General features: G+C 47.9%; 1 protein-coding gene across 1 annotated transcript in view; it reads right to left on the bottom strand.

The window, feature by feature from the left end:
• FBXO41 (F-box protein 41) overlaps window positions 1–19,315 on the bottom strand; it is a 304,762-nt gene that overhangs the window by 99,867 nt on the left and 185,580 nt on the right. Inside the window, exon 4 of the mRNA XM_088458884.1 lies at window positions 12,641–12,866. Within this exon, the coding sequence (XP_088315010.1) occupies window positions 12,641–12,866 (226 nt within the window). The remainder of the gene's footprint in view (window positions 1–12,640; window positions 12,867–19,315) is intronic.

Raw genomic sequence — 19,315 nt, 5'->3', positions numbered from 1 at the left:
GCATTTGATGAAAGGCTGTAGGAGGTATCCGCCAGACTCTGCATTGAGGTAGAAAAAAAGTCTACAGATGGGGGAGGCAAAGGATTTGCAGGGAGTACCTGCTGTGGCCATCCCATAGGGGGAGCTACTGCAGGGACCGCTAGGTGGTCCACAATTTTTGCCAGCACCTGTAGCCTAGGGTGGGTCCTGAGGAGTGGACACCGGGGCAGTATAACATGATACACAAAGACCATCCTGAATGAGATCCTCTGAAGCTAAGCCTGCTGAGCAGGACTTACAGAACACCAGAGTGGGAGGAGCAGGCTGCTTGTTATTCTTACCTCTGCCAGACATAGCTGCAAGAAAAATGTAACACACAATCTGGCACAGTGCAGTGAGCAACCCAGATGTATGTGCAATATGGCACAGTGTAGTGTGCAACAGCGATATATAATATGTGATAGCCCTCACAAATATAAGGAGATGTGAGTTACAATGAACCCCTAAACCTTAGTATGCCAGGGTTATAGTGGAAAATAGGGAACAGTATAAGCTGATAGTAATAGAAATAAGGGACACAGACAGCAGCGCTAGCACAGGTCACATACACTGCAGAATATACAATATAACTGCAGTGGGCACTAAAATCAACTACACAGACCGCAGTGGCTGGTAGGATATAGCGCTGTATAACCTGGCCCTTGGGAGAGGTATACCGGGAGACTGGACCCAGTGTTACCGGAGATCTGAATGCAGAAAATGGCTGCTGCGAGTGTTAGAGGGGTCGGAGGGTGAGGGAGGAGCAGCTCAGGGTTCAGCTAGACCGCAGAGTAATGGCGCCTTGAGCTGGGGGAGGGGCCGCAGGGACAGCGCCTTCTCCCCTATGCTGACATTAACCACTGGGTCCCCTGGCTTTAATTGTGCCCTGTGCCAGTGCTTGTAATGCCCTGGTGGTCTAGTGGAGTCCTAGACGATCCGGTGTTCACATCAGCGCCCTCGGTCTGTCTCCTGAGACCGGAGGCAAGACTGCGCATAGAAGCGTGTCCCCGCCAGCGGGGATCCATCTTACCTGTCCCCTTGAGTCCCAGCTGCAGTCTGGGGTCTGCAGTCAGGGGAGCCTTACTAGCTAGGTCCCCCTCAGAGCTCCACCGAGATTACCTAGCGGAGGGCTGGCGTCACGGCGCTGCGGAGGGGTGATGGAGCAGACGTCCAAAGGACTTGCTGGCGCTGCTGCTCAGTAGTAAAATAAATGAAAATAAATGTAAATCATAAAAATAAAGCTTTGACTGCTTAACAGCCGCCCCGTTATACCAGTGACCCAGCTCCTGCCGGACACCAACGAAACTGAGTTGCCCTCAGGCTGTGAGCGGGGTGTAAGGGAAAGGACCGGAGCATCCTGGGATTAAAAAGCTTTGCTGTTAGTGTCCGGTCCTCCAGGTCCCACCTACACCCCAATGTCTCCCTGTGGACCCCTATGGACCCTGAATTTTGGCAGTAAAGTGAGCAGCTAAGTTAAGCGCTGTGATGGAGGAGTGGGGAGGAGGAGGGGGCGGCCAGAGGGGGGTTTGGAAGGTTAAATGGGATACGGTCAGAATGGCGACATGCACATAAGGAAAACAAGTAAACTGTCAACATTCTCAAATATCAACATGGTTAACATGTCGACTCTAGAATGTCAACAGGGCATTTTGTGCTAGTTTCAGGGTTAGGTTTAGGCTAAAATATGCAAAAAACTGTATGTCGACATTCTGAATGTAAACTCTTCATACCGCACCCGGTGGTAAAGAGGCGATGGGGGTGGGAAGGTTGGGGTAGGAAAATAATAACAGGTCTGTAAGACAAAAAGGGAAAGTGGAGGAAATCAGCAGTAGAGAAGCTAAATAGATGTACGTGCCTTGTATAGACAGGATGTATGCGATGTACGTGCCTTGTATAGACAGGATGTATGTGATGTACGTGCCTTGTATAGACAGGGTGTATGTGATGTACGTGCCTTGTATAGACAGGGTGTATGTGATGTACGTGCCTTGTATAGACAGGATGTATGTGATGTAGGTGCCTTGTATAGACAGGATGTATGTGATGTACGTGCCTTGTATAGACAGGATGTATGCGATGTACGTGCCTTGTATAGACAGGATGTATGTGATGTACGTGCCTTGTATAGACAGGATGTATGTGATGTACGTGCAATGTATAGATAGGATGTAGGTGATGTACGTGCCTTGTATAGACAGAATGTATGAGATGTACGTGCCTTGTATAGACAGGATGTATGTGATGTACGTGCCTTGTATAGACAGGATGTATGTGATGTATGTGCCTTGTATAGACAGGATGTATGTGATGTACGTGCCTTGTATAGACAGGATGTATGTGATGTACGTGCCTTGTATAGACAGGATGTATGTGATGTACGTGCCTTGTATAGACAGGATGTATGTGATGTACGTGCCTTGTATAGACAGGATGCATGTGATGTATGTGCCTTGTATAGACAGGATGTATGTGATGTACGTGCCTTGTATAGACAGGATGTATGCGATGTACGTGCCTTGTATAGACAGGATGTATGTGATGTACGTGCCTTGTATAGACAGGATGTATGTGATGTACGTGCCTTGTATAGACAGGATGTATGTGATGTACGTGCCTTGTATAGACAGGATGTATGTGATGTACGTGCCTTGTATAGACAGGATGTATGTGATGTATGTGCCTTGTATAGACAGGATGTATGTGATGTACGTGCCTTGTATAGACAGAATGTATGTGATGTACGTGCCTTGTATAGACAGGATGTATGTGATGTACGTGCCTTGTATAGACAGGATGTATGTGATGTACGTGCCTTGTATAGATAGGATGTATGCGATGTACGTGCCTTGTATAGACAGGATGTATGTGATGTACGTGCCTTGTATAGACAGGATGTATGCGATGTACGTGCCTTGTATAGACAGGATGTATGTGATGTACGTGCCTTGTATAGATAGGATGTATGCGATGTACGTGCCTTGTATAGACAGGATGTATGTGATGTATGTGCCTTGTATAGACAGGATGTATGCGATGTACGTGCCTTGTATAGACAGGATGTATGTGATGTACATGCCTTGTATAGACAGGATGTATGCGATGTACGTGCCTTGTATAGACAGGATGTATGTGATGTACGTGCCTTGTATAGACAGGATGTATGCGATGTACGTGCCTTGTATAGATAGGATGTATGTGATGTACGTGCCTTGTATAGACAGGATGTATGTGATGTACGTGCCTTGTATAGACAGGATGTATGCGATGTACGTGCCTTGTATAGACAGGATGTATGTGATGTACGTGCCTTGTATAGACAGGATGTATGCGATGTACGTGCCTTGTATAGACAGGATGTATGTGATGTATGTGCCTTGTATAGACAGAATGTGTGTGATGTACGTGCCTTGTATAGACAGGATGTATGCGATGTACGTGGCTTGTATAGACAGGATGTATGTGATGTACGTGCCTTGTATAGACAGGGTGTATGTGATGTACGTGCTTTGTATAGACAGGATGTATGTGATGTACGTGCCTTGTATAGACAGGATGTATGTGATGTACGTGCCTTGTATAGACGGGATGTATGCGATGTACGTGGCTTGTATAGACAGGATGTATGTGATGTACGTGCCTTGTATAGACAGGATGTATGTGATGTACGTGCCTTGTATAGACAGGATGTATGTGATGTACGTGCCTTGTATAGACAGGATGTATGTGATGTACGTGCCTTGTATAGACAGGATGTATGTGATGTACGTGCCTTGTATAGACAGGATGTATGTGATGTACGTGCCTTGTATAGACAGGATGTATGTGATGTACGTGCCTTGTATAGACAGGATGTATGTGATGTACGTGCCTTGTATAGACAGGATGTATGTGATGTACGTGCCTTGTATAGATAGGATGTATGTGATGTACGTGCCTTGTATAGATAGGATGTATGTGATGTACGTGCCTTGTATAGACAGGATGTATGTGATGTACGTGCCTTGTATAACAAGAGATATGGTAAGAACTTACCTTTGTTATCTCTGTTTCTACGAAGTCCATAGGGTCCACAGGGTTGACCTTGGGGTATAGGTTGGGAACCAAATCCGGGCACCACGCAGTTAAAGCTTTTAGCTCCCAGGATGCACTGGGTCCACTCTCCCTATAACCCTACCCCCAAGCCAGAGGCACCTCAGTTTGTAAGTAGCCAAAGGCCGGAGGAGGAGAGAAAAAGAGAGAGAAAACTGGAACACTCAATAACCATACTCACAGAAATGGGAGACGGAAAACCGGTGACCAGCCACACAGCCCATATGAAGCCAGGTGCGTCAGGGCGGGCGCCCTGTGGACCCTATGGACTTCGTAGAAACAGAGATAACAAAGGTAAGTTCTTACCATATCTCTTGTTTTCTACTTCAGGGTCCATAGGGGGTCCACAGGGTTGACCTTGGGGATGTCCCAAAGCAGTTCAACCAAGGGTGGGGACGCTCCTGTGCTGAGAGGAGAATCCGTCGCCAAAAAGGAAGCATCCTGAGAGGCAAAGGAAACCAATGCCTAGATCCTTAAAAAGGTGTGGACAGAAGACCACGTGGCCACCTAGTAAGGCAAAACAGCCGAGGCGCCACAGCGAGCCGCCCACGAGGGTTACATGGCCCGAGAAAAAACAAGCATCAACAACAGAAAGGCCTACCCATGGGTAGGCCCCTGAGGAAGACCTACGAGGCCATCCACCAACATTTGGCCATAGGCCGGCCATCCTTTCCTGTGAAAACCAGAAATCTCAGACCACCAATAAGGAGTCCGATTTCCGTAAGGAACCTGAACGGATCACATAAATCCAAAGAGGCCGGACCACAGTCAATGAGGCCACACCAGCCGAGAGGACTGGGGAGAGAATGGCCGTACCATAAGTTCCAGAATAATATGGAACCTGAAAACCACTAAGAAGAAACACAGTGCGAGAGCAACTCACACCCTGACATGATGCCCTCCAGAAGAGGGAGCCACATGAGAACGCTCCCAATTCAGACACTCTCCTGGTTGATATAAACACCCTGAGAGAAAGAGAGAGCCTAAGCAATAGACCATGTAATGGCTATCACAACCAGCGGTTCCATTGACTGTCCCCGGAGGGAACGAAGAACCACTACTAACTCCCAAGGAGTCCCTAGGGAGGACAAATGGAAGCATAATCCAGAAAACACTCCAAAGGATGAACTGGATACCAGAGTGGAGCAATTCCATATCTTAACCATACTGACAGTGTAGAGATCCGCACTGTCAGGAAGACCAGGCCAAGTGTGAAACCCAAGCCAGCCAGAAGGAATGCCAGAATATCTGGAAATCCTGGACACCGGAGGATTGTATCGACAGGTACAATACCATAAGATTTATGGTTGCCACAGTTTGTGGTAGGTCCCAGCAAAAGCTGATCCATGTGCTCTAATCATTCCAACGATGACAAAGCCAGGGAAGCCGTAAGACCACTGTAGGGACACAGTCAAAGACAAACGACCCAGGTCCAAGGCAAAACCAAGGACCCTGAGACAACAGGTCCGGGCAGCGAAGCATCAGGAATGGAGTATCGATGGAGAGACTCCGAAAATCCAAGTACCCCTGACATCTGGGGCAATCAGGAGCCACCAGCAGGAAAGCATCTCCGTCTCCATTGAAACACTTCCAAAGACCTCGAGGAAGAAGGGAGACCGGAGAACAGAGGTACACAAAGTGAAAGGACCACTTCATCGACAAAGAGTCGCTGAAGGTTGCTTCAGAATGCCCAGAGCTGGACTGTAACACCATAGTGTGATAAAGTCAGAAGGCCCTGAGGGTCACCTCAGGGGGGCCCCCCCTGCTCACCAGGAGATGAAACCTCTCTTGGGGAAGAGACTAGTCCCCGGGATGCACGTCGTGACGGCTGAGGACTCCCGCTTCCCAATGGAGAGCTCCTGAAATGAACGCTGCCGAGATGGTCGGGAGGAGACCCTCGGACTATGTCCGAATATGTGACATACCTGTCATTGCCACCCAACGAACAGTGTTGCTAAAAAGGAATCCACTGTCCTGACCCTGTCGGACTGAACCTTTTCAGGTTCACCGGGAAACAAGAGTTATGCCAGAGTAAGTTAATTGACAGGGTGGAATTGACAGACGTCCAACTGCACTGAAAAGGATGCGAACCAGACACTGTCCATAGCAAAGAATACCCTGGACGAGATGGCCATAGCCACCCGGACAGGGACCGACTTGCCTCCGGAGAGAGCATCATCGTTTGAACAGTGATCCGACAGAAAAAACTCGTTCCATCTGGAGATGAGCCAATTATGGAAAGGTCTGGAAAGGAACTGAGCCCATTCCACCATGCATCCCAGAGTGTAAAGACATATGTCGACTGCGCAGACAACCACGTACTCCTAATGGAAGAGTGGAGATTCCGTCTTACGCCAGAAGAATTCTCAGATTCTGAGAATCCAGCAGGGATCCTAGATGAAGAATACCCAGAGAGGGATGCAGGGAGGACTTTTTCCCCGTTGATGAAACGTCTGCACCCTGAAGCCACAGTCATCATGACCTGGCTGTAAAGTACCCCGGTGATCCCGCTAAGAGCAGGAGGCCGTCCAGGTACAGGAGCATTGGGATATACTGAACAGGAGAACTGTCAGAAAATCCAAAACACTGGTAAACCCCTGTGGGGCTGAGGACAGTCCCAACAGGCAGAGCCCGAAAAATTGTAAGTGTTGCTGTGATACAGCAAACCTCAGCCCATGCTGAGGAAAGGTCTCTGTAAGTACCCGTAGGCACACGTCCTGTATATGATACCATAAAGTCCCCAGGTTCCAAACATCGTATGATGGAGCATAGGGATTTCCTCCTGAGCCCAGGTAGCTTTAGGAACTGGTTCAGGGAATTGAGACAGAGAATAGGCCAAAGAGGACCATTCAGAAAGAAAGCAGAACAACCAGTCCCTCACTGAGATAGTGGGGATGGCCTAATTAGCTCCGCTTACCGCAACAACTGCATAGCTTTCTGGATCTGTAAGGCCCTTGTAAAGAGGCCGCCTGAGCAAAGAGAGGGAGTACCCTCCTACCCACGTAGCCACGGCAACTTGACACTAGTACCGGGCGAACTGAGAAAATCGGTATCTCCCAGTTGTAGGCCTGTCCCGTCAGGCTGAAGAGATATCCGTAGGTTCAGAAGCAGGATCGGCTGGCAGTCCAGGCCTGCTCGGTACTGGATATGTCGGCCCTTGTAGATGCCGACAGTCTACGAAGAAATAGACCTTTAGGCTGACCCAGAGGACAAAAAGACTTTACAGACTTAGTCTGAGGCCTTGTAGAGGGCATAGCTGAAAGCGGTAAACTTGTCGTTAGTAATACTGCCAATGTTACTACAATCTTGTCAAGGTCAGGACCAACCAAGATCAACCCTAAAGATGGTATCTGCACCTCTGCATTCCCAGAGCGCAGCCATAGGGTATTACGGAGGATACAGTCGCAGCCGGAACTCTGAAAGTTGGGAGACTGGTATCCAATATAGGCATTTCCACCTATGACAACTGCATATATTACGAGAGCGACCAAATACATTTGAACCCCCGACGTGTTGGAGGGGAAAAAATGTTACAAATGCATCAGCCCAATATGCAATAGTATTAACCAACCATGCTATAGCCATGGTAGGATGGGTAACAACCCCTGAAAGCAAGTATACCGATTTCAGGCAGAGTTACCACCTACGGACCACGCAGGAATGGGAGGCGTAGTAACGTCTGTAATCAGACGAGTAACACGCCCATCCACCCCAGGAGGGGCTCGTGATGACCCTCAGGGAATTTGGGACAGGAGGCCAAACACTGTTGTAACACCTCCTATCTGGCAACAGCCAGAGTCCCGCTATGCGATCCACCCACTAGTCAGCAACAGGGAACCCGAAGGCATGTAAGACTGAGGGTGTATGATACAGGTGCAGGTCAACATTCACTCTAACCAGAATGGACCTGCTACCAGCCCTAAAGCAGGGATAATAATACCTGAAATAGGCTTCCACCCGTAAGAGGGAAAGAGCCCAAAACAGTATCCAGTACATGCAGAGCCAACTGGGAAGTAACCACAGGGCGTCAACCACGCCAATTTGCGTTTCGTAGAAAACGACACCACCCAGGGTGGCTGTTGTGGTAATCCCTGCAAGGGGCATGACAGACTATTGTGGCACCAGGGGGAATTCATATACTGCGAAAAACCCCTGCAGGGAGCGATAGTCTGTGTCACAGGGGAAGAGTGCAAGAAACTGTGAGATACCCTGAGATGAAAAGGGCAGTATGGTGGAGTAACCCCAAGTGAGGTACAACAATGGGGCCCACCCGGCAATCCGCAATTGAGAGGATCCCGAGAAAACAAACCGCCCAAGGGGGTCGTGAAAGGGGCCGGCACCAGATGACGCCACATACAGAACCCTTTATGAGTCAAATCCTCCGCACTAACACCTGCAGCACATGGCTTGCAGGATAGGAAAAATGGGTGTAGTATAATGCTCTATCTCCTGGTCAGACATATCTGACCAACCCTCTTGGCGGAAATATTAAGCAGCGCTATACTGGTCCTGACTGATGCCAAAAATTAGCTGCAGGGACCCATTTTCAGCGTATGCAACACACAGTTCCATCTAAAATATGGCAACGTGGAGCACGCAACAGTATGTGACAAACCTCACAAATATTAACAAGTATATAAATGTGAGGTCTCAGAACCACCCCAAGTACAGCTGTATTAGGGCAGATAAAGAAAAGGGATAGATATACACTGACAGGTGAGAGAATTAAATACAGACAGTCAGCACTAGCATAAGTCACATACCATGCAGATATATACATATATACATAAACATGTCATATAATATACTGCACTATTACACTGCATTCAACTTACCCAGATTCAGTGTCTGGGAAGGCTACAGCGCTGTGTACACTGACCTGATGGTGAGGTACGCAGGGGGACTGGACTCACTGCCATCTCCGGAGCTCTGCTGCTGCACCACAAGAAAATGGCCGCTGGAGACCTCAGAAGAAGCGTGGCCCGCGGAAGAAGCAGCTCAGCGACGCCAGACTATACATACTGAAAGGCGCGCTGAGCTGAGGGGAGGAGCCGCTGTAACAGGGAAAGCTTCCTCCCCTGGCCGGCTATTAATCTCCCGGGACGCCGGCTCCCAGCGCCGATCAGTAAGTCCCTGGTGGTCTAGTGGACACACAGGGTATGGGGGGCCCGCCGCCACTGCCGGCGCCTCCGGTCTGTCCCCGGAGACCGGAGGCACAGGACTGCATATTAAATGCGCGGATCACCGCAAGCGGTGATCCGCGACCTTACCTGCTCCCCGTGGATCCGGCAGCAGTCATGGGCGCCCGCAGAGTCCGGCTAGTACAGACTCTGGGGTCCCGCTGAAATCCCCAGATCTGTACTGGCGTCTCAGCGCCGGCGGGGTGACGGAGCGGCAGCTTAGACGTCCTATGGACAGTCCGACGCTGCCGCTCTGAAAGTCCAAAGTAAAAATAGAAAAACTCTGTACTTAGAAAAAATAAAGCTTAGGGGCTGCTAATCAGCTCCCACTGCACTAAACGGTGACCCGACTCCGGCCGGGCACAACTTAAACTGAGGTGCCTCTGGCTTGAGGGTGGGGTTATAGGGAGAGTGGACCAAGTGCATCCTGGGAGCTAAAAGCTTTAACAGCGTGGTGCCCGGATTTGGTTCCCAACCTATACCCCAAGGTCAACCCTGTGGACCCCCTATGGACCCTGAAGTAGAAAGACAGGATGTATGTGATGTACGTGCCTTGTATAGACAGGATGTATGCGATGTACGTACCTTGTATAGACAGGATGTATGTGATGTACGTGCCTTGTGTAGATAGGATGTATGTGATGTACGTGCCTTGTATAGATAGGATGTATGTGATGTACGTGCCTTGTATAGACAGGATGTATGTGATGTACGTGCCATGTATAGACAGGATGTATGTGATGTACGTGCCTTGTATAGACAGGGTGTATGTGATGTACGTGCCTTGTATAGACAGGGTGTATGTGATGTACGTGCCTTGTATAGACAGGATGTATGTGATGTACGTGCCATGTATAGACAGGATGTATGTGATGTACGTGCCTTGTATAGACAGGATGTATGTGATGTACGTGCCTTGTATAGCCAGGATGTATGTGATGTACGTGCCTTGTATAGACAGGATGTATGTGATGTACGTGCAATGTATAGATAGGATGTATGTGATGTACGTGCCTTGTATAGATAGGATGTATGTGATGTACGTGCCTTGTATAGACAGGATGTATGTGATGTACGTGCCTTGTATAGATAGGATGTATGTGATGTACGTGCCTTGTATAGACAGGATGTATGCGATGTACGTGCCTTGTATAGACAGGATGTATGTGATGTACGTGCCTTGTATAGACAGGATGTATGCGATGTACGTGCCTTGTATAGACAGGATGTATGTGATGTACGTGCCTTGTATAGACAGGATGTATGCGATGTACGTGCCTTGTATAGACAGGATGTATGTGATGTAGGTGCCTTGTATAGACAGGATGTATGTGATGTACGTGCCTTGTATAGACAGGATGTATGTGATGTTCGTGCCTTGTATAGACGGGATGTATGTGATGTACGTGCCTTGTATAAACAGGATGTATGCGATGTACGTGCCTTGTATAGACGGGATGTATGCGATGTATGTGCTTTGTATAGACAGGATGTATGCGATGTACGTGCCTTGTATAGACAGGATGTATGCGATGTACGTGCCTTGTATAGACAGGATGTATGCGATGTACGTGCCTTGTATAGACAGGATGTATGCGATGTACGTGCCTTCTATAGACAGGATGTATGCGATGTACGTGCCTTCTATAGACAGGATGTATGCGATGTACGTGCCTTGTATAGACAGGATGTATGCGATGTACGTGCCTTGTATAGACAGGATGTATGTGATGTACGTGCCTTTTATAGATAGGATGTATGTGATGTACGTGCCTTGTATAGATAGGATGTAGGTGATGTACGTGCCTTGTATAGACAGGATGTATGTGATGTACGTGCCTTGTATAGACAGGATGTATGCCTTGTATAGACAGGATGTATGTGATGTACGTACCTTGTATAGACAGAATGTGTGTGATGTACGTGCCTTGTATAGACAGGATGTATGCGATGTACGTGGCTTGTATAGACAGGATGTATGCGATGTACGTGCCTTGTATAGACAGGATGTATGCGATGTACGTGCCTTGTATAGACAGGATGTATGTGATGTACGTGCCTTGTATAGACAGGATGTATGCGATGTACGTGCCTTGTATAGACAGGATGTATGCGATGTACGTGCCTTCTATAGACAGGATGTATGCGATGTACGTGCCTTGTATAGACAGGATCTATGTGATGTACGTGCCTTGTATAGACAGGATCTATGCTATGTACGTGCCTTGTATAGACAGGATGTATGCGATGTACGTGCCTTGTATAGACAGGATGTATGCGATGTACGTGCCTTGTATAGACAGGATGTATGCGATGTACGTGCCTTGTATAGACAGGATGTATGTGATGTACGTGCCTTGTATAGACAGGATGTATGTGATGTACGTGCCTTGTATAGACAGGATGTATGTGATGTACGTGCTTTGTATAGACAGGATGTATGCGATGTACGTGCCTTGTATAGACAGGATGTATGCGATGTACGTGCCTTGTATAGATAGGATGTATGCGATGTACGTGCTTTGTATAGATAGGATGTATGCGATGTACGTGCCTTGTATAGACAGGATCTATGCTATGTACGTGCCTTGTATAGACAGGATGTATGCGATGTACGTGCCTTGTATAGACAGGATGTATGTGATGTACGTGCCTTGTATAGACAGGATGTATGTGATGTACGTGCCTTGTATAGACAGGATGTATGTGATGTACGTGCCTTGTATAGACAGGATGTATGTGATGTACGTGCCTTGTATAGACAGGGTGTATGTGATGTACGTGCCTTGTATAGACAGGATGTATGTGATGTACGTGCCTTGTATAGACAGGATGTATGCGATGTACGTGCCTTGTATAGACAGGATGTATGTGATGTACGTGCCTTGTATAGACAGGATGTATGCGATGTACGTGCCTTGTATAGACAGGATGTATGCGATGTACGTGCCTTGTATAGACAGGATGTATGTGATGTACGTGCTTTGTATAGACAGGATGTATGCGATGTACGTGCCTTGTATAGATGGGATGTATGTGATGTACGTGCCTTGTATAGACAGGATGTATGCGATGTACGTGCCTTGTATAGACAGGATGTATGCGATGTACGTGCCTTGTATAGACAGGGTGTATGTGATGTACGTGCCTTGTATAGACAGGATGTATGTGATGTACGTGCCTTGTATAGACAGGATGTATGCGATGTACGTGCCTTGTATAGACAGGATGTATGTGATGTACGTGCTTTGTATAGACAGGATGCATGTAACGCTTACCGTATATATGTATGGTAGTATGTGTAATGTAACCCTACATTGTCACTCAGCACATTGCGGTGCAGTCACACGTACCTGTCGGGACCCTTGTATCCGGTTGTCCTGAACCTTGTACCCGGGGATGCTGCACCTCCCCAGGCTTCCATTGGGGGTAGTTCCGCAGCTGCTGATGATCTGAAGCTGCTTCTCAGCCCTGTCCGCGCGGTCCAGGAGCTCCTCGATGAACTGCTGCAGACGCACCTTGGCGTTGGCTTCCCGGTTCGCTGTCTCCTTCAGGAATAAGTCAATTTCCACCACTTCCCTGCAGGACAGGTGAGATAGCAGCTGAGAGACTGTATACTGTGCAAGGTAATATCAGCCTTTATCTATATAGCACCGACATATGAGGTCGCGCAGTACATAGAATGTTTATCATACACACCCGTCCTGTAAGTAGATACGTCTGACAGTACAAAGCCCCATATAGCACTCACCCCGCCAGGTATTGTGCCTGGCTACGAGGTTCTACTTTCATTGCCAGGAGATTTTCACTTTTCGTGACATATATATAATATATATATCACCGCCTTAATCATCAGTACACTTTTATAATTATCAGAGAATATCTGCACGGACTGGACACCGGGCAGTCTCCACACTGGAAACAATGAATCTACATCACCTGCTTTGTCATTATTATTATTAATAACATTTAATTATATATAGCACCAGTACTGTCCATAGTGAGTTACAATTGGGAGCAAATACAGTAATAGAACAAGACTGGGTAATAGCAAACAGAGAAAGAGATAAGAGGGCCCTGCTCACAGGCTTAGGGGTAAATGTAGTAAGATTCGAGTTTGGTGGCGTTTGCATTCTCTGGAGAGTTTGGCAATTTTTTCCACTCGCAAATTTACTAATGACAAACTCGGGAGAGAGATCTCCATTGTTACGGGAAAATAATGGAGAGTTAGCAAACGCTCTTCACTTCACCATTGGCTAAGCTCGAATAACTTTTCACTAGTGAAGATAGGATTCTGGAATGTAACAAGAGGAGAGTTTATAAACTCTCATGAGAACGGACAACACTCCTGTAAGAATTTGTGAAATCAATTCACCTGCCTATGATCTGTGAGTTTGGCAGAAACATATACAGATCAGTGTGGTCCGTGTATGTTTCTGCCTGTATATAGTAAAAAAAAAAAAAGGGGTTAAATGTAAAAAAAATAAAATTACGTAGGGTCCCCCCCAAAGAAACATAACCAGCCCCGGACTGCTCAGCCAGTCCTGGTTCCTAAAATTATGGGGAACAAAATGACTAGGGTTCCACTGTAATTTAGGAACCAGCACCTGGCTGAGGGGCCAGTGCTGGTTTTAAAAATAGGGGGAAAAAAATGCGTAGGGGTCCCCTTATATTTAAAACCAGCACCGGACCCAAACCGACTGGTGTGTAATACCTCAGCTAGAAGACCCTCACAGGCGCTCCATGGCCAAAGCATTCACACCCCAAGCCGGTCAGCCCAAGCCAGGGATCTCAGGGGAGGTGGGGCCCCTCCAATAAGGGGTCCCCCCTCTCCCGAAACCCCAAGCTTGACCTGAAGCCTGGGGCTCTTCCCCGCACCCCTGGGCTGTGGGTATGGGGGTAATAATGTGTTAAATAGTAGTAAACTATTGTATTTTACAGTGGAACTACAAGTGCCAGCATGCCTGCGCTTTTGCACTTGTGGAACTACAAGTACAAGAAGGCGGCCAGCACCCTTTCCTCCACTGTAAAATAAATAGTTTAAAAAACACACAACACACACCGTATACAGTAAAACTTTATTACAGACCTACCTCACTCACACATACTTACCTGCTGCCAGCTGGTCTGTCCCCTTGTCACCGTAGAATCCGTTTGGAGTACCAGGAATAAAGATCCTATACTCACCTCCATCCTCGCGCTGGTCTCCGTAGCATCCAGGGGTCTTGGCAAAATAAAAAAACAGAACCCGATCCATATACGTACTGTAACGTTGTATGTGTGTGACCACATTCCGCTACCCGGCTCCTGACTGATCAGTGTGAACAGTCAGGAGCCAGCATCCAATCAGCGGGTGCTAACTATAGACCGGAGCCAATCAGCAGCCGTTCTACAGTTAGCGCCGCTGATTGGCTGCTGGCTCCTGACACTTCATATTGATCAGTCAGGAGCCGGGTAGCGGTGTATGTGGTCACACACATACACCGCTAATGGTAAGTATATGGATCGGGTTCCATTTTTTAATTTTGCCAAGACCTCTGGATGCTACGGAGAACAGTGTGAGGATGGAGGTGAGTATAAGATCTTTATTCCACGTACTCCAAACGGATTTTACTAGAGAAGGGGACTGACCAGCTGGCAGCAGGTAGGTAGGTGTGTAATACAGTTGTACTTTAGACGGTGTGTGCGTACTGTGTTCTCCTGGCTGTGGCATTACACCCCGGTCGGTTTGGGTCCGGCGCTGGTTTTAAATATAGGGGGACCCCTAAGCATTTTTTTCCCCCTAGATTTAAAACCAGCACTGGCCCCTCAGCCAGGTGCTGGTTCCTAAATTATGGGGGAACCCTACACGTTTTGTTCCCCGTAATTTTAGGAACCAGGTCTGGCTGTGCAGTCCGGGGCTGGTTATGCTATTGGGGGTGGGACACTATGTCATTTTTTTTTTTTTACATTTAACCATTTTTTTTACAGGTATAACACACAAGAAGCCTTCACACATCTCACTGATATATGCAGGCTGCTTGTCCGGGAGAGTTAGGCAGAGAGAAAACACTGCAATCACGGGTGAGTAATCTCCTTCAAAACTTGGTACTCGCGGGAGATATCTCATCTGCTTCACTATTGGCCATCTCACTCTCAGCTAAGCTCACTTCTATGTGAGCTTCAGGAGCCTCAAATCACCCGATTTTCGGCGATGTTGATCGAGTTGAAAAAAAAAAACTCGATCTGACTCGATTCTTAGTAAATTTACCCCTTACAGTCTATAATATAATAGGAGGTTGTTACATGAGTGTCACTTACGCCAAACTTGTGCCCCCAGATTACCAGGGGAACTAATGTTTTGTTAGGCTACGCTACGTTACAGTGTCAGCGGCTGTAACACTGTAAGGTAGCATTTTGCATGTAGATACACCCACAGTCACACACAGAACATAGGCATTCTGCATAGCACAAGCAGCTTCTGCTGAATAAAATGATATCTATTTGCATCACTGTGCGAATAAGACGCATTTGAAGGTAAAAAGTAATAAGAAAAGACGTTATGTGTAGCGCGACTTGTAGCGCACAGAGGAGGAATCACAGAAACGAACACTGTAATAGCGATTAGATAAGTTGATAAGAACCAGAATAGGGCTGTGTCCTGGAGACCTAGGGCTTGTAGAGTTTATACTGTAGGTGGGATGCATTAACACTAAAAATGCGGTCAAACCTTTGAAAATGCAGTATTCAGAGGTTTGACTGCAATTTCCGGAGCTTGTTCCTGTTAGCAGTGCACTGCTGATCGCAGATTCCCGATTATCGGGAATCTGCACAGGACCCATTCTGGGAGTGTGCAGAATGGGTCCTGCATAGCAGCACGCAGACCCTTGAATGCCTCTGCCAGATTGACAGGCAGAGGCATTTAAGAGGCAGGCGGGGCCCAACAGTGTTCCGCCCCGTTTTCCGGGAGTGGCCAGCCCTGGATCTGCATTGATCAACACAGTGTCCAGGGCTCGCAAGCCGGGCAGTCTGAGTAAGCTGAGGCTTACTCAGCTGGCTGGAGGCCAGATGCCATCCACCATTGTGACCATCGACGTTTGCAATGGTGATCCCAGCCTGCGATCTCCGTCGCAGTGCTGAGATTGCAAATTTCATACACCTCCTGCTGCATTTGCATAATAGCAAGGATCACAATTGCAAAACTGCCTGCGTGCGTATAAGCAGAATACAGAGTACCTGGGTGCTCAGCACTGAGCTGTAACTTCAGCAAGAAGCAACGTTGTACTGGCAACAGAGGCCAGTCAGGAAATGAAATTTATAGGGGAGGATCCCCAGGGATTGGATGCTGCGATCAGCTGGGTCTGGGAGCAGCGCTCTGAGTGGAGGAAGAGCGTCAGGTGACAAAGTCCAACATGGCTGCGCCCATGTTAGGAGGGAACTCTGGCTTGCAGCTTGCGTGCCATCATGCTGGGAAGACACACTGTAAGTAGGGAGCTACGGAGAGCCATCTCCATGCTCAGTGACAGGACACTGAGAGGATAGAGCAGGAGCAGCACAGACAGGCCTCAGTACCAGCGGGGAGTGATGTGCAATGTAAGCGGAAATCAGCGCTAGCCTGGGCAGACACTGGAGAGGTAAGAAAATAAGAGTTATGGTAGACTTACCTTTGTTAACTCTTTTTCTTTGAAGTCCATAGGGTCCACAGGGATACCATGGGGAAAATGTGGCTGGAGTGATCGAGGCACCAAACAGTTAAGCATTCAGCTCCCAGGATGCCTCAGGTCCTCCTCCACATATACCCCACCCCTGCCCACAGGGACTCAGTTTTGTAAACAAGCCCAAGACAGGAGAAGGTAAGAGGAGAAGGAAGAACAATGTACATCAGAAACACTCACAAACAAGATGAAGTAATCTGTGACCGATAGAAAAATTACCCAATGCAGCCAGGTGCGTCAGGGTGGGTGCCCTGTGGACCCTATGGACTTAGAAGAAAAAGAGTTAACAAAGGTAAGTCTACCATAACTCTTATTTTCTTCTTCAGGGTCCATATGGATCCACCAGGATACCATAGGGTTGTCCTAAAGTAGTTCCCCTAAGGGTGGGGACGCTCCTGAGCAGAAAGCAGAACCTGCCGCTCAAAAGGAAGCATCCTGAGAGGCAAAAGTGTCAAATACATAGAACCTAAGAAAAGTGTGGACAGAAGACCACATGGCTGCCTTACACAATTGTTCAGCCGAGGCACCACGATGAAACGGTCCCGCAGACCGGGTAGAATGTGCTGTCGCCGTGTTTGGAACAGGGAGATCAGCCTGTGTGTAAACCTGAGAGATAGTCATGCGTAGCAATCTCACCAGGGTCTGCTTATTAGCTGCCCATCCTCGTTTGTGAAAACCATATAACACAAAAAGAGCGTCTGATTTTCTAAAAGAGTTTGTACGATCCACATACTGTAGATACGGAGAGCACGAACCAGGGAGGCTTCACCTACAGAAAGATCTAAAGACTGATAAGCTGGAACTACAATCTTTTCATTGACATGAAAAAGAGACACTACCTTAGGAAGGTAACCCGCCCGTGTACAGAGAACAGCTCTATCCTGGTGAAAAATCAAAAAGGGGGAGTGACAAGAGAGTACTGCCAAATCAGAGACTCTGCTTGCAGAAGAGATAACAAGGAGAAAAAGTGTGTTGGCTGTCAACTACTTCAAGTCCAGAGGTTCAAATGGGGGAGCCTATAGCCCTTTGAGAACCAAAGACAAATCCCATGGTGCCACCGGTGGGCAAAGGGTGGCTGAACTCGGAGAACACCCTGAAAAAAAAAATCTAACATCCGGCAGATAAGCAATCTTTCGCTGGAACAAAACTGACAGCGCAGAAACCAGTACCCTCAGAGTGGCCAGGCTGAGACCGAGGTCTAACCCAGCCTGGAGAAAAGCAAGTACCCAGGAAACTCTAAAAACCTTAGGGTCATACTTTCTGTGGGAACACCATTGACCAAAACAATGCCAAACTGTGTAATAGATGCGGGCAGATGCAAGCTTTCGTGCCCTAAGCATTGTTTGAATCACAGAGCTGGAGAAACGTTTGGCTCTTAAGATGGAAGACTCAAGAGCCACGCCGTCAAAGACAGACGAGGTAGGTCCAGATGCAGGCAGGGACCCAGCGCTAACAGATCCGGCCATAGAGGAAGAGGAAACGGAGTGTCTATGGATAGATTCCGTATGTCGGTGAACTAATGGTGACTGGTTCAAGCAGGAGCTACCAGTTTTACTGTGCCGCCTTCCTGCTTGAATTTCCTGAGGACCCTTGGGAAGAGGGAAATTGGAGGAAAGAGATACGCCAGCTTGAGACCCACTTCACTGCCAGCGTGTCCACGAAGGCTGCTGAGGGGTCTCTGGTCCTGGACGAGAACCTTGGAACCTTGTGGTTGTGACGTGAGGCCATGAGGTCCACTTCTGGTAGGCCCCTTTTTTTTTACCAGAAGTTGAAAACCCCCCAGATGGAGAGCCCACTCTCTGGCGTGCATGTCCTGATGACTTAGGAAGTCCGCTTCCCAGTTGAGGATGAAAATTGCTGAGATAGCCTTAAGATGACGTTCTGCCCACATCAGAATGTTTGTCACTGCTCTCATGGCTGCATGACATCGCTTGCCTCCCTGATGATTGAGATAGGCTACTGTGTAGTAGGTCCTGTGCCAGGATGAACGCTTTGTATACTGCGCGCAGCTCCAGGATGTTTATGGGTAGGTGACTTTCCTGATTTGTCCATCTTCCCTGAAAGGTATGAAGACCTGTCACTGCCCCCCATCCACGAAGACTGGCGTCAGTGGTGAGGAGCACCCAATTTGGAATCCAAAAAGGGGGACCCTTGTCCAGATGAGCTTTTTGTAGCCACCACAAGAGAACCTCCAAAGTGAGAAGAATCATCTGGGACCGTTTTAGATGATTCTGTCCATTACTCTGGGAGAGAATCAATTGTTATAATGGCCTGGAATGGAATTGAGCATATTCCACCATGTTGAAGGTGGACACCATTGATCCCAGGACCTGC

This window comes from Taudactylus pleione, unplaced genomic scaffold (assembly GCF_031769625.1).
Source record: "Taudactylus pleione unplaced genomic scaffold, aTauple2 ptg000861l, whole genome shotgun sequence".
NCBI classification, from domain to species: domain Eukaryota; kingdom Metazoa; phylum Chordata; class Amphibia; order Anura; family Myobatrachidae; genus Taudactylus; species Taudactylus pleione.
Note: the sequence above shows the minus strand (reverse complement) of the source record. Positions and strands in the feature narration are given on the sequence as shown.